The following is a 15,139-nucleotide window of genomic DNA, read 5'->3' as shown; positions in this document are numbered from 1 at the left end:
GGAATGCTATTGACCTCATCTGGAAATCTCAGAGTCCTTTTCCTTTATTAATGCTTCTTCCCTTTCATTTCTGCTGTCTAGTTAGGTTCCACATGGTGTGTATGCTCTCATCCCTTACACTCTGTCCTGTGGCCACCACCTTAGTGGATGCACTCATTGCTTCAGGGATGAGCTACAAAGCTCTTTTCTTCACTTTCTTCCTCCTCCAGTTTAACTATACACTACCACTGATTTCATTATGTTGTTCCTCTATTTCAGAAATTCCAATAGCTTCCCACTAACCACAGGGAAAAAAAAAAAAAAAAAACTGTCTATGCTTCTCTGCCTAGTGATCTGGCTCCAGCCCCCATGCAATCTTTCTTACCTCCCACAAGTTCCCAGCATGCTTCCACTGGGCTCACTTTATTACTCACTAATTTTTCCTTTTAAGCCTTGCTCATGTTGTTTTCATCACTGGATTACTTTGCCCACTTTCTTCTGCCTATCCAAATCCTATCATTTTTCAATGGCCAGCCAGCTTAAATAATTACCTTTACTTCAAGGCCTTTCTTCATAGTTCTGCATACAGTGATCGCCTTTCTCTAATCTCCAATAGTACAAATTGTTTCTATGGCTCATTGTGGCTTTTACATATTGCTTTGCTTTTCATGTGTTAACCCTGCATACCCCGAGGCAGAGACCACTTTTTAAAACCTTATCTTTTTGCATTTTCTGTAGCACCTAGTACAAAACTAAACATAAAAGATGTCCAATAACTGGCAGTTACATTTTGTCCCAGGGACTCCATCAACCCCATTTATACACACCTGATAAGCAAACTTCTCATTCTTGTTACTAAACTCCATCAAATCCTCTCCACACACATTATGCTCACCCTCAAGCTCTTCCTTTCGTCTTCTATTACAGGCTAACATCCCTTTAAAATTCTCAACTAATATCCTCCCATTTCTCTTCACCACCCTGACCTAAGTCAAATCTAGCTCTTTCTTGAACCCACTGTACTGGTACCCTATCCAGAGGGTTCTACCCCATGTAGAACCTCTCTCTTCTGTTCACCTGATTAGGCGCAGAAGTAAAAAGTCAAATTTGTCCTCACTGACACCGTTATTTCTGCCCCACCTCTGAGCATTTTCTTCTCATTCACCACTTTTTTAAACATCTGCAATACATCAATAACTAATTTATAATATTCCACTCCAATCCATCAACCTCAGTAAATTTAATATTCATATTATCAGCCCTTCATATTCATACACTACTTCAAATTCTTTATTTTGCTTGGCTCCATGGACTTGCATCACCTCTCCACAGCAGCAAGGCCAAGACCCAAACACTGAAAGTCTCTGAGGGCTCTATCTTGAGCCTCTTGTGCATCTCCAACTGGAACCACTTTCACTGCCATTTCTTTCAATTCCCCACCATGCCTGATTTCTGCTGTCTCTTGTTCACTTAATCCATACCTGTCACAAGTTCATTTCAAATGCTGCTCCACAAACTAAGTAGATTTGGGAGATGGTAATTTAAAAATACAGATTCCTACACCTCGCCCATGGAGCTTTTAATTCGGTATATAGAGTGTCAAGTTTCAATCTTGGTATACCCGGGGAATTAAATTAAAAAAAAAGATGCCTGAGCAACATCACCAGAAATTCTGATTTAACAAGCCTGCATTTGGGTCTGGATAATGATAGCGTTAAAAGTTCCTCAGTTAATTCTACTGTGCATCTAAGGTTGAAAACCGGTGCTCTAGGATGAGATGTAGGAATGAGGACTTTAACATGCTACCAAGGTAACTCTGCGGTCAGTCAGGCTTGAAACCACTGTGTTAGGCACCTCCTCACTAGCTGGAATGGACTTCCTTCATGCTTAGATGGTCTTAGGATAAAACACTTTAGGGCTGTCCTTTCCAGCATTCTTTCTCCCACCCCGTACCTGTCTGTAAACATACACGATACAGCCTAACTCTTCAACTTTAATTAGGGTCACTGTAAACTGACCTTCTATTTATTTATAATATTTATATTATTTTATTCATATATATTCATTTACAAATGTGACACAATGGTTTTCTGAAAAAGCCACTATTGTAGGATCACAAATTGAGTCACAGACACAAACTAGACAGGTAGAACCATTAGGCTGGGGCAAAAAGGAAGAATAACTGGAATGTCTCAAAGAAAAAGTTATTAATGACAATTAGGTTCATAAGCAAACCTCTAGGAGCTCTGTTTAATCTACAGGAGGTTGAAAAACAACTCAAGAGGCCATAAGTTGTATTTCCCTGCCCACCTACCTCACACACCAAGATCTCCTTCCCCTCCCCACACATACCACGGCCTTCCTAACCGCTGTGAAAGTCAATCACCACCCCAGTTCTCCTGGATTTCTTATCCTTTGGATGGACTAAGGACCAAGCATAGATTTTCTACATTTAAGCTTTTCACTGCTATAGCTCTGAATTCTAGCTTTGAAGTCTCTCTTTGACAAACACACACACACATTCTGCCACAGATCCTGTCATAAATTCTGTTAAAAAAAACCTGTCATAAAAAATCAATGGTACTGACTCTGAAAGACTTTATAAGGCACAAGCAAGGCTGAGGCAGGAGAATGGCTTGAACACGAGAGGCAGAGATTGCACTGAGCCGAGATCGCGCCACTGCACTCCAGCCTGACAACAGAGCAAGACTCCGTCTCAAAAAAAACAAAACAAAACAAAAAAAACCCTCAAGTTTTTTCATATTTATCCTTATCCTCTTCTATTCCAACTTATATCTTTTCAAAGTTTAATTCAAGATTTTTTTTTCTTGAATATATTCTTCTCTTTGTCTAGTAGTACAAGTCCATAATCCTCTATTTACAATTTCAAAGTCCTATAAATTCTTGAAACTGAAATGTTTTTGCAACTCATTTGGTGCCAAAAACATGCACCTGATCTGAACTGACATGACGCTACTTTTTTCCCTTTAGCATGAACACATACATTTCACTGCAGTTATTAATATGCTTGATTAGAGAGAACTGGCTAGGACCTTACTGTTGGTATTAAATAATATATGATATATGTACCTAATTACCTTTCTAAAATCTGAAAAACTTGAAATCCCAAAGCAGACTGTAGACTTGTATCGACACTTGCAAATTTTTATTCCAAAACGGCAATTTTTCAGTTACACTGAGATAAATAGGTTTTTGGGAGAGCGTTTGCTTGAGGACCTAAACCCACTCATTTAACTGTTTCTATAAGTACATACATTTACTGTTTTAAACAACCAACATATAAAGGAACTGCTGTAATTCTGTGAGTTGGACTTCCTATACAAAATCTGAAAACCTAGGGTACCAGCAGCAGGAACTAGATCTCCAAGCTGCTGGGTGACAAATTTCTTCAAAGCATTTCCCAGGGTAATCCCTAACCCCAGCTCCAATCTATCAATCAATTGTAACTACGCTTTTAAATGTGTATCATTACTGTTCACAATTTGCTGCATCGATTTAAAGAGCTTGTTTTAACAATTTCCAGTTATCAGGGCCCTCAGACATTTTTGAAAAACCTACCGAATCCAAAAATTATTCCTAACACCAATACAGTACTTAACGAAGAGTGAGCTATTTTAGTAAGTTCTTAGTCATTTAAGAGGGAGGTTTTAAGAAATGAATTGCAAGTAGGAAAAAATAAAATGTATAATGTTCACTAAACTTTTACTATTTTGTCACACACAGCTGCTTGACAAGTCATGATCTTTAAATATATCAAAGTAAACTTTCAAAAAGTACTTAAATATTATGTCAAAATAAAAAATTGCAAAAGCCGAGTTTTTTTTTTTTTCTTTAATTGTGCTTCGAATTAACCAGTCACAACCACCAGTAAAAATAGGGAAAGAGGGGGAGGGGGCTGTCCCATGACATCATCTGGCAATATGTAGTTTGAAGCCTGAGAGCGCTCTCCAAATAACCCTTACGAAGATACAGCTGGGAAATCATCCCTGTTAAGCTTAGATAACTTGGGTTTAAATAAAAGGTTCAAAAAGCCTCCCCCCACCTGAGTCACATGTCTGTACCATATGAAAAATAAAACCATTACTGATGCATCTACCTCCCACTACCCTGACAGCAACGGAAAGGTCACAATTAAGTGGAAACTCGCCGCACAGCCTGTTTAATCTGAAGGGGGAAGGGAAAGAAACGCGAAGAAAAGGACAAAAATCTGCGCGCCTCCAGGGCAGGCAGGCACCTCCGTGGAAAACCCACTCCCGCCTGCTGACACCTATGCTCATCCAACAGATCATGCCGACTCAAGATGCAGGTAATTCTCTTAGATAAAGTGGGGGCCCAAGCCCCAGAAAATAACGCAAACATCCAGCGGAACCGACCACCCCCAACATTTCCCGAGGGTGGAAGATGTAGCTCGCGAAGTGTTCTGGGCTGCCCACGAGGCACAACTCTTTCATTTCTGCCCAAGGAAGGGCGGCCTGGGTGCCTCTCCCTGGAGTGCCAGGGGGTGCCCAGGGGAGACGCTGGCCTCCTGGCGGCCCTCGCCCGTCCGCCGTCCCTCCTGACTCCCGCCGTCGGGGCGCCAGGCGGCCCCGGCCCACCACCTACCGCGGTCGCGCCGGCGCCAGCCGATACGATGGGCGGCAGCTTCTCGCGCTCCGGCTCCTTCCCTTTCCTCTCCTCAGGCGCGGCCGCCGCCACCACCAGCGGAGTGGCGGGCGAGGGTACCCGACCCGCCTCACTCATGTCGGGCCGGGCGGCGGGAGCGCCAGGCGGCGGCGGCAGCCTCAGTGCTGCTGGGGCTGGCGCTGCTGCTGCCGCCGCGGCCGCGAGAGGGCTCTGGGCTGCAGCTTCTAGCTGCCGCCGCCGCCGCCGCCGCCGCCACTCCGCCCCCGCCCGCGCCCGCGCCTCTGCGCGCGAGCCCGAGGCCGCGCGACCCCGCCGGCCGCCCCCGCGCGCGCCAGGCCCGCGGACACGGCTCCCCACAGCTACCACAGGTGTCTTGCTCCCGCCTCCCCCGCCCGCCCGGGGCTCGCGCGTCGCGGGTCAGGAGCGCCGGCGGTAGCCGCCCTTGTCAACCCCGAGGGCCCGGAGAGAAGGTGCCGCGGTCGACGCCCGGCCGCCATATTGTTTGCAGAGTGTCGCCCGAGATGACGAGGAGACCCCGCACCGGGACCGCGCAGGAGAACCTGGACTAGGGGCGGATAGTGGGGGAGACAAGTCCAGCCCTGCAAAGGGTCGGACGGGGATAGTCCTAGTGGTACCAGTAGGGCAGGACGTAGGCACAGACTACCCTTCACGGACGGCCCTGGCCTGCGGCGCCTAGTCCCGCGGGCGAGCGCCCTCGGGGTCTGGGCTGGTGGCCTTTTGCCTTCTTCTTCCAGGCGCCCACTAAGCTGTCCGCCTTTGGGCCTCTGCCTTCTTATCCTTGCCCGCCTTCCTGAGCCCAGGAGAGGCGACCCAGAGCTTGCGCAGCCCGGGAGACAGCCTTTTCTGGCTCAGCAACCGACCCTTTTGTATACGCCTGGATGGCCTCAACCTACACAGGAAAAGCCTGGAGGTGGGGAGGAGTGCGACGTGGTGGGCCCCCCCTTTCCCCTTCCCCCATAGGATTGGACGGCCAGTCCACACTTTCCATTCCTGTTCCTCTCGTCCCTCTTTGACTGCCAAATCCGCCTCTCCCTTCCCGTCCCCAAGCGCCTACGTTTTGCTCTCTACCCGCAACCCTTTGCTGTCTCCTATCCATTCCTTCATTGTTCCTTTCCGTTTATGTTAGCGATGTACATACCCAAACTCTGCTGCACAGTCCTCAATCAAATCATTACAAAATAGGAGTAAAAACTGGAAAGCTGAAGAAGAGAGCTTTTAATTATGAAATTAAAATACCCCCCACCTCCACCACCAGGACACCTAGACAATTTCCTTTCCTTTCTTGTCGCCCCCTCCTTTTCCTCAGTCTATTGGAGTGGTGGAGACACCTGCTGATCTAGGAGAAAGGAGAGAGTAAGAATGCGCTGTATCGCCTATTAAAAGCAAGGGATTTCGATACTCAGGTCTATCAGGTTTTTTGCCGGTGCCTTCGTTATTTTATTCGAGGTTGAGTGAATTTTTAGATCAAGAGTACCTAGGTCCAAATACAAGAACCAAAAATATCTCTGAAACAAACCCAAATATGATTTGGGGATATCTATTGTTTACATAATTGGGAGTTATTAGTGTAACTAAATACTAGTTATGGTACTTCATAAGATGAGGTTGCATGTTTTCAAACCCACCATTTATAACAAGTAGATCTGAAGCAAACAATGTTGCCTTCTAAATTATGAATTCTGACTGTCATTTATAGCAAGGCTTTCTACTTTAATACAGTTACTGTTGCCACCTGTTTACTTGTGAATTAACAAAAGGTATAGAATAAGTGCCGTATAGTCAGCAAAAAATATTTCAATGCAGGGAAAATGATGCATCCAGGCATTACTTTGAAGCATCCTCCTCCTTTCTATTAATATTTTTCTTAAATTCTTTTTCAGGATTTTCTTTCCTTCTTAAACTACTGAGATACTCATCCCATAGAGAAGAACATACCATTATTCTCTGCTTTTAGCAGGTCTGTATACTGATCATGGATACAGCAGCAATTCAAATGTTATTTTATAAAAGGAAGCCTCTATTTTAACTGCAATTCCAGATATTCTGTGCTGCTAAGTCTAGGTTGATAGAACAAATACTAGAGGGAAAAGTATCTTCTTTCCTATTGTTTTCAACTAGATTTAGTAATTTGCTATAAAAATGCTTGGATGAGAAACCACTTGGATAACAGGCCTTCTGCTTTCTTTTTTCATGTGTGAGACTAAATAAAAGTGTCTGTACATGTAGTCACATTCAATAGAACAAAATGCTTAAATATTGGCGAAACAAGGCAAGTCAGAAATGTTAATTTCTGCTACTGCACCAGAGTAGATAATAACCCATTTCTTAACAAATTCTCTGATTAATTCACTTGTGCATTCCATATGAAAAATGATGATTTGTCTATATTTCCTTTTACTTCTTGTTAAATAAATGTCCTCAATCCACCACCTCATCTCTCCCTCATACGTAGTCCAGGAGGGGGCTGGAGGGTGGGAATGGGGCCTGCTGGAAAGCTGTAGAATTATAGCTCTGGGGGAACTTGTGGTGTGCTTGAGAGACACATTCCCAGCTGCCATCAGGGTGCTTCTGGAGATCCAGGTGGGAGAAGACAGTGTTGTAAGGCAGGACATACAGAGAGCTCTGCCCATTCTGTACAGAGGTGTGGAGAAGATGCTTTTTAGCTATTCCTAGTGTCAGAAGTGCAACAGTGAGGGTATCCAAGTATAAACTCATTTGCTTTGGAAAAACTAGGAGTGAGGCAGAAGAAGCATTTCATGTTTCTAGGTCCAGATGGAAAACCTGAGCTCATTAATTATATCTATGGGGAATAGGGTTTTGCAGGGTGGGAGTGAGGGTTAGAGAACTCATTATTTCCCTGGAAGAAAAAGAAAGACAAAATTACAAGGTAATGGAAGGTCGAAATTATAGACAACTTCTATTTTAATTATGTATGGTAATACTAATGTAGTGAACAATAGCAAAATAGGTACACAGATCACTTAAGAATGGTTTATACCACTAATACCTTAATTTTAGAAGGTATAGTTATGAAATAGTGCAACTTATTTTAATATTTCAACTGAGTGTTGTCCTAAAGTAAACTTGGGGAAATTATTTTAGCCATGTTGACCTTGTTAAAAAGATTTTTGGAACTCTTTCTTAGGTATAATGGTTGTGGATTTTTAAAATTACTATTTAAAAAATAATTTGGCTGGGTGCGTGGCTCATGCCTGTAATCCTAAAACTTTGGGAGGCCAAGGCAGGTAGCTCACTTGAGGTCAGGAGTTTGAACCCAGCCTGGCCAACATGGTGAAATCCTGTCCCTACTAAAAATATATATATAAAAAAAATTTAGCCAGGCATGGTGCTGGGCACCTGTAATCCCAGCTACTTGGGAGGCTGAGGTGGGAGAATCGCTTCAACTCGGGAGGCGGAGGTTGCAGTGAGCTGAAATTGCGCCACTGCACTTGAGCCTGGGTGACAGAGTGAGACTCCATCTCAAAACAAAACAAAACAAAAAAAACTTTATTAAAAACAAAAAGATGCTTTGTCATTACAGAAAAACAGAAAATACAGATTAGCAGAATCATTTAAACTAACTTTAGATACTAAGACCTTGCTCTGTATCTTTAAAAAATCTCTTATATCTGTCTACACACCCCCCACCCCCCACCCCACAGTGTTTCTTCCTTTGTTTTTATAAAAGTTGAACATACTGAAACACTGTTTGGAGTCTTTGCAACTAATTCTTTAGAATAACCCCAGTGATGTGATAAATCTTTAGAGGATGATTTTTTAAAAATTGCACAATGCTATATAGAGCCAAGACTGAAGAATAAAGTAGATGATGATCAAGCTTTGTATTTTTAATCAGACTTCTCTTGAATCTGTTCTCTGCCTAGATTCCCATTGCCATTGACCTAATTAAGGCCCTTAACATCTCTAACCCCAATTATTTCTGTAGCCTGGCAACTGGTCTTGCCTTCAGTTTCTTACCTGCTCTAATGGCCACCAGAATGACCTCTTCAGAATATATAGTTTCTAGCCAGCCCTTTGTTTTAAAATACCGTAGTAGTCTTTCAAAGCCTTTATGCTAAAAATTTTCCCCTAGTGTGGCATTCTGCTGAATTCTTTGCAAAAGAAGGCATTTTTCTTAATGTCCTAAATAGAATCATTCCTTTCTTTCTGCTCCCAGAGCATGTTATACATACTTACCTTTATAGACCTATTACATTGCATCTTAGTTTTTTGTTCCCCAAATAAGTCATGGCACAGAGGAGAAAGACTATGTCTGATTAGTCCTTGAGTCCCTACATGTAGCACACTACCTGGAGTGTGCTATTGAGGAGGCACTTAGCAAACCCAGAAGAAACGAAACGATGTTTTCTTGAAGTGGTTTGTACAGGGGCTCTGAAATCTTTTCCAAAGATAAATTATAAAAATGCTCTGAGTGATGAACTATACTCATTCAGATGATTTGGTCTTGATATTGCTTCTTTAAAATCTTAATCTTCTAGAGCAGTGCTATCAGTAGAACTTGGCATACTAGGGGAAATGGTCTGTATCTGCACTGTCCAGTGTGGTAGCCAATAGCGTCATGTAGTTATTGGGCACTTGAAATGTATCTATTGCCAGAGGAATTGAATTTTTAATTTTAGTTCATGTTATGTAAGTTGTGTTTGAACAGCCACATGTGACTAGTGGCCACCATATTGGACAGTACATTTTAGAGCTGCATCTCAGCTGTAAAACAGCAAGTCCAAATTAGTGGCACACTAATTAATGAGCCTCACTGTATCTTAACCTCATTCTTCAGAATTTATGCAAGCAAATGTTCACCAAAGTAATGAGGGCAGGTTTAAAAGAGCTTTAATAAACGCCTAAAAGCCTAAGTAACTTATTCCTTTTTTATTGTTTCTTTTTAAATATTGTATTCACAGGAGTTTGCATGTGTTGGTGAAACCACATTTAGCTATATCTTGATTTGACCAAGTCCTATAGAGTAGTGACCTAAACTAGAAGAAACTGTTAGTAACAGTAAAAATTGAGGTGGCCGTATGTGTTTTCAAGTTGGTTTTGGATGTCCTGTTTAGATATTTTCAAAGGAAATGCTAATTAAAGAGTTCTAATTAGTTCTAATGCTAATTAAAAGAGTTGTGCTTGATAAACTAGTTCTATAGAACTGCCGCATGTGAAATTCTAATAGTCTGACCTGGATATATTGATAACTCTTCTAAATCTTAACCTCAATTTTACATTTGTTTTCCACACAAAACCAAGAAAAACAACAACAAAAACATTAAATTGTACATCAGAAGTATCCTATGCATGATGTACCTATTTAAATTTTTATTGAGTCTAAGTTAACTTATGTATTCTAAGGCTGCTGAAGTCATCAAAACAAGTCAGAATGGCATATACTGCTATTCATTTTTACCTTTTGTCTTGCTAAGAGCACCCTGATTTGACATAACAATATGCTTACATAAAAGTGATTTCTTTTCTGCACTTTCTAGCAGCTATGTAGCATAATGTAACATTATTCTAGCCAATGAGGTGTATGCTGACATTTTAGGGAAAGTATTTGCTACCTTTATTTTGCCTGAAATGAAGATACGATATGTCAACGTGGTGCTACAACAAACAGGAGGCTGCAAGCATAAGGATGAATGTCAAAACGCTAAGGACAGGGTGATGGAGAGAGAAAAGGAATCTGGAACAGTCCTGAAATTGTAGAACTGCTACACCAGCTTGGACTGCCTATATCTGGATTTCTTTTTTGTAAGACAGATGAATCCCTATCTTATTTAAATCCATATTAGTTCTTCTGTCATTTGCAGCTAAACAAATTCCTGTCACACTTCATGCACGCGCATACGTGCACACGCGTGAGAGCACACACACACACACACACAAACCCATAGTTTTTTGTCTTAGTTCATCCCCAAACTAGTCAGTTGGTTGAAATTCTAGTGGTTTAACCTGTTGTTTCAGGCACAGCTTTAATCAAGTAAAATAGCTATCTTCTTATCTCAATTCTATGATTAATAATAGTTCAGGAATTACAATAACCTTTGTAAAAACATGAATTTTCTTCTTCAAAGTTGGAAAAGATGCCTCTACACTTCAACGCAAAGTATTAGAATAAAATTAGGAATTCTGAAAATTACCTTTAGTCTTGGCTCTTCCAATTTTTAATTATGTGGCTTTAGCAAAATCACTGTATTTGAATTAATTTGCTTAATGTTGCATGAGTGTTGTGGAAAACAGTGAAAAAACATGCAGAATTGCTTTGTGAACTGTGCTGCATTTTAATAAATCCAACTTAATGAGCACTGCTGGTTACTAGAGACTGTGCTAAGCACTTTCCATGGATTTGTTCATGTCTTCTCGGAAACCTACTTTTAGTATTACTGTAGAGTAGGGACTCATTCCCATTTCATAGATGGGCAAATTAAGGAATTATATCTAGTAAACTGTTCAGATTCATCTCCATACTTGCCACAAAGCATAGACTAGCTGTTCGATAAATGTTTATGGGAAGAATAAATGTTCATTTTATTTATTTTGCTATCCTATAATTGCGTACCATTTAGGATATTATAAACCCATAGTAGATTTGGCCACATAATAAAGGACTGCTATTGGAGGCCTGCTCAGCACCTCCCTGTTGTCCAGCATCCTAACAGAACATTTTCTACTAGAGATACTGAAATAATCAGCTTTTACTGAGGTAAAAATCCAATCTAAGCATCTTTGACTAATAACTTCTCTTGCCTATAGAGGGTTTTGAGGACACATACAGAGGATCCCTAGTCTTTAGCACACTTCTGAGCCCTCAGGCTCAACAAATATTGTTGAATGGGTAGATGTTAAATGCTTCACAGATACTGCTTTTGGGGACCCTGCAACTATTAACGTTATATTATAAGCATGCTGTGGTCAGTAGGTTGCATTCTGGAAATATTTTAATAAATCTTGTATTCTTTAAACACATCAGGTATTGGAGTTTATTTACTTTTTAGTTTTTCTAGCTTTATTGAGGTATAATTGACAAAAATTGTATAGATTTGAGGTATACAATGCGGTGTTTTGGTATACATATATCTTGTGAAATAGTTACCACAATCAAGCTATTATTTCCATCATCTCACGTAATTACCTTTTTGTGTTCGTGGTGAGAGCATTTAAGACCTACTCTCTTAGCAAATTTCAAATATGCAATATAGTATTATTAACTGTAGTCACCGTGCTGTTCCTTAGATCTCCAGAACCTATCTGCTATGGTTCGAATGTGTTCCTTAGAGTTCATGTGCTAGAAACTTACTCACCATTGTAGCAATGAGACTTTTAAGAGGTGGGTAGGCCATGACGGCTCTGTCTTCATGTATGGATTGATGCTGTTATCGCAAGAGTGTGTTATTGCAGGAGTGAGTTTGTTATCATGAGAGTGTGTTTCCTTATAGAAGATTCAGTTTAGGCTTCTTTTGCCTCTCTCTCACTCTTTCTCACCCTTCTGTCTTCTGTAATGGAGTGACTCAGCAAGAAAACCCTCACCAGATGCTGGCACCAGAACTTTTAGCCAATACATTTCTGTTCTTTATAAATTACCCACTGTAGTATTCTGTGATAACAACACAAAACCAAAGGCATTATTTGTCCTGCATAACTGAAACTTTCTACTTTTTAACCAACATCTCCCCATTTTTCCTGCCTTCCAAGCCATGGCAACCACCCTTTCTACTCTCTGCTTCTATGAGTTTAACATTTTTACATTCCACATATAAGTGAGGATCATACGCTATTTGTCTTTTTGTGCTTAGCTTATTTTACTTAGCATAATATCCTTTAGGTTCATCCGTGTTGTCCCAACTGACAAGATTTCCTTCTTTTTAATGGCTGAAATTCCTCTGTGTGTGTGTGTGTGTGTGTGTGTGTGTGTGTGTGTGTGTGTACGCACGCGCGCGCACTCGTCTTTATCCATTCGTTCATCTCTGGACACATAGGTTGATTCCATATCTTGGCTATTGTAAATAATGCTGCCATGAACATGAAAGTGCAGATATCTCTTCAAGATACTGATTTCATTTCCTTTGCATGTATATCTATTAATAGAAATGGGATTGTTGGATCATATGGTAGTGAGGAACTTCTATATTATTTTTCATAATAGTTGTACCAATTTCCATTCCCACCAACAGTGCATAAGGGTTCCCTTTTCTCCACATCCTCACCAACACTTGTTATCCGTTGTCTGTTTGATAATAGCCATTCTCTTTTTTTTTTTTTTTTTTTTTTTTGAGATAGAGTCCCACTCTGTCTTCAGGCTGGAGTGCAGTGGCACGATCTCGGCTCACTGCAACCTCCACCTCCTGGGTTCAAGCAGTTCTCCCGCCTCAGTCTCCCAAGTGGCTGGGACTACAAGCGTGCACCACCACACCAGCTAATTTTTGTATTTTTGGTAGAGACTGGGTTTCACCATATTGGCCAGGATGGTCTCGATCTCTTCACTTCGTGATCCGCCTGCCTCAGCCTTCCAAAATGCTGGGATTAACAGGTGTGAGGCACCGCGCCCAGCCGATGACAGCCGTTCTAATAGGTGTGAGCTGATATCTCATTGTGGTTTTGATTTGCATTTCTCTGATGATTAGAGATGTTGAGCATTTTTTAATACAACTGTTGGCCATTTGTGTGTCTTCTTTTGAGAAATGGCTTTTCAGATCCTTTGCCCATTTTTAAATCAGGTTATTTGTCTTCTTGCTATTGAGTTGTTTGAATTCCTTATGTATTTTGTATATTAACCCCTTATTAGATGTATGGTTTGTAAATAATTTTTCCTACTCCATAGGTTGTCTCTTCACTCTGTTGATTGTTTCCTTTGCTATGCAGAAGCTTTTTAGTTTGATGCAATCTCATTTATCTATACTTGCTTTTGTTTCTTATACTTTTGGAGTAATATCCAAAAAATTCCTTTCCAAGACCTATTTCAAGAAGATTTTCCCCTGTATTTTCTTCTAGTAGTTTTACAATTTCAGCTCTCACCTTTAAGTCTTTAATCCATTCTGGCCTGATTTTTGTAGATGGTGTAAGGTTAGGGTCTAATTTTATTCTTTTTTTTTTTTTGGATGGAGTTTTGCTCGTTTCCCCAGCTGAAGTGCAATAGCGCAACCTTGGCTCATTGCAACTTCTGCCTCCCGGGTTCAAGAGTTTCTCCTGCCTCAGCCTCACAAGTAACTGAGATTACAGGCATGTGCCACCACACCTGGCTAATTTTGTATTTTTAGTAGAGATGAGGTTTCGCCATGTTGGTCAGGCTGGTCTTCAACTCCTGACCTTAGGTGATCTGTCCACCTCGGCTTCCCAATGTGTTGGGATTATAGGCGTGAGCCACTGCACCTGGCCTAATTTTATTCTTCTGCATGTGAATATACAGTTTTCTCAGCACCATTTATTGAGTAGATTAACCTTTCCTCATTGTGTGTCCCTGGCACCTTTGTCAAAGAACAGTTGACTTTAAACGAGTGGATTTATTTCTGAGGTGTCTATTCTGTTTGATTGGCGTATATGAATGTTTTTATGCCAGTATCATACTGTTTTTATTTACTATAGCTTTGTAGTATATTTTGAAATCAGGTAGTGTGATGCCTCCAGCTTTGCTCTCCTTGATCAAGGTCACTTTGGCTATTTTGGTCTTCTGTGATTTCATGTGAATTTTAGGATTGCTTTTTCTATTTATATAAAAAATGCCTTTGGAATTTTGATAGAAATTATATTGAATCTGTAGATTGCCTTGGATAGTGTGGACATTTTAACAATGTTAATTCTTCCAATTCATCAACATAAGATATCTTTTCATTTATGTGTGTCTTCTTCAATTTCTTTCATCAGTGTTTTATAGTTTTCAGTGTACAAAAATTTCACCTCCTTGGTTAAATTTCTTTCTATTTTATTGTTTTTGAATGGTATCGTAAACGGTATTGTTTTCTAAATTTATTTTTTAAATAGTTAATTGTTAGTCTGTAGATAAAATAATTTTGTATGTTTATTTTGTATCCTGCAACTTTACTAAATTTATTAGTTCTAACATTTTTTGTGGAGTCTTTAGAGTTTACTATGCACACCATCCCTTATGATGGTATTACTTATGAATTTTTGACTTTACAATGAGTTTATTAAGATATAATCCCATTGTAAATAGAGGAGTATCTGGATTATGATGGTTCACCTTATGATTTTTCAACCTTTTGATTGATTTATTGGTACATAACTTGATGCATTCCAACTTAGAATATTTTCAACTTACCATGGGTTTATTGGGATGTAACCACATTATAAGTTTAGGAGCATCTGTATATAAGATCATGCCACCTCCAAACAGAGAAAATTTTACTCCTTCCTTTTCTATTTGATGACTTTTGTGTCTTAATCTTGTGTAATTGCTCTGATCAGAACTTCCAGTACTATGTTGAATAGAATGGCATCTCTGTTTTGTTCCTGATCTTAGAGGAAAAGC

At 40.5% G+C, this 15,139-nt stretch overlaps 1 protein-coding gene and 1 long non-coding RNA gene across 25 annotated transcripts in view; one reads left to right on the top strand and one right to left on the bottom strand.

Annotated features, from left to right (window-relative positions):
- The window catches only part of HECTD2 (HECT domain E3 ubiquitin protein ligase 2), a 95,193-nt gene extending 89,240 nt beyond the window's left edge, over nucleotides 1-5,953 (bottom strand). For 10 of the 11 annotated variants that reach the window (XR_012417927.1, XR_012417932.1, XR_012417931.1 and 7 more), the window contains exon 1: nucleotides 4,603-4,835. Coding sequence is in view for 2 of the 11 variants with exons in the window: in XM_045361189.3 (XP_045217124.2) it covers nucleotides 4,603-4,740 (138 nt within the window). In the remaining 9 variants the exon portion in view is untranslated. Of the gene's footprint in view, nucleotides 1-4,602; nucleotides 4,836-5,782 lie in introns of those variants that run through there. The other variant, XM_065521132.1, reaches the window with a different exon arrangement.
- Nucleotides 4,102-15,139, top strand: part of LOC123566839 (uncharacterized) — a 149,337-nt gene continuing 138,299 nt past the window's right edge. For 12 of the 14 annotated variants that reach the window (XR_012417941.1, XR_012417936.1, XR_006689492.2 and 9 more), the window contains exon 1: nucleotides 4,102-4,306. This is a non-coding gene — a long non-coding RNA (uncharacterized lncRNA). Of the gene's footprint in view, nucleotides 4,307-5,418; nucleotides 5,555-6,524; nucleotides 6,602-15,139 lie in introns of those variants that run through there. The other 2 variants (XR_012417935.1, XR_012417942.1) reach the window with 2 other exon arrangements.

Source organism: Macaca fascicularis, chromosome 9 (assembly GCF_037993035.2).
Source record: "Macaca fascicularis isolate 582-1 chromosome 9, T2T-MFA8v1.1".
Classification (NCBI taxonomy): domain Eukaryota; kingdom Metazoa; phylum Chordata; class Mammalia; order Primates; family Cercopithecidae; genus Macaca; species Macaca fascicularis.
Note: the sequence above shows the minus strand (reverse complement) of the source record. Positions and strands in the feature narration are given on the sequence as shown.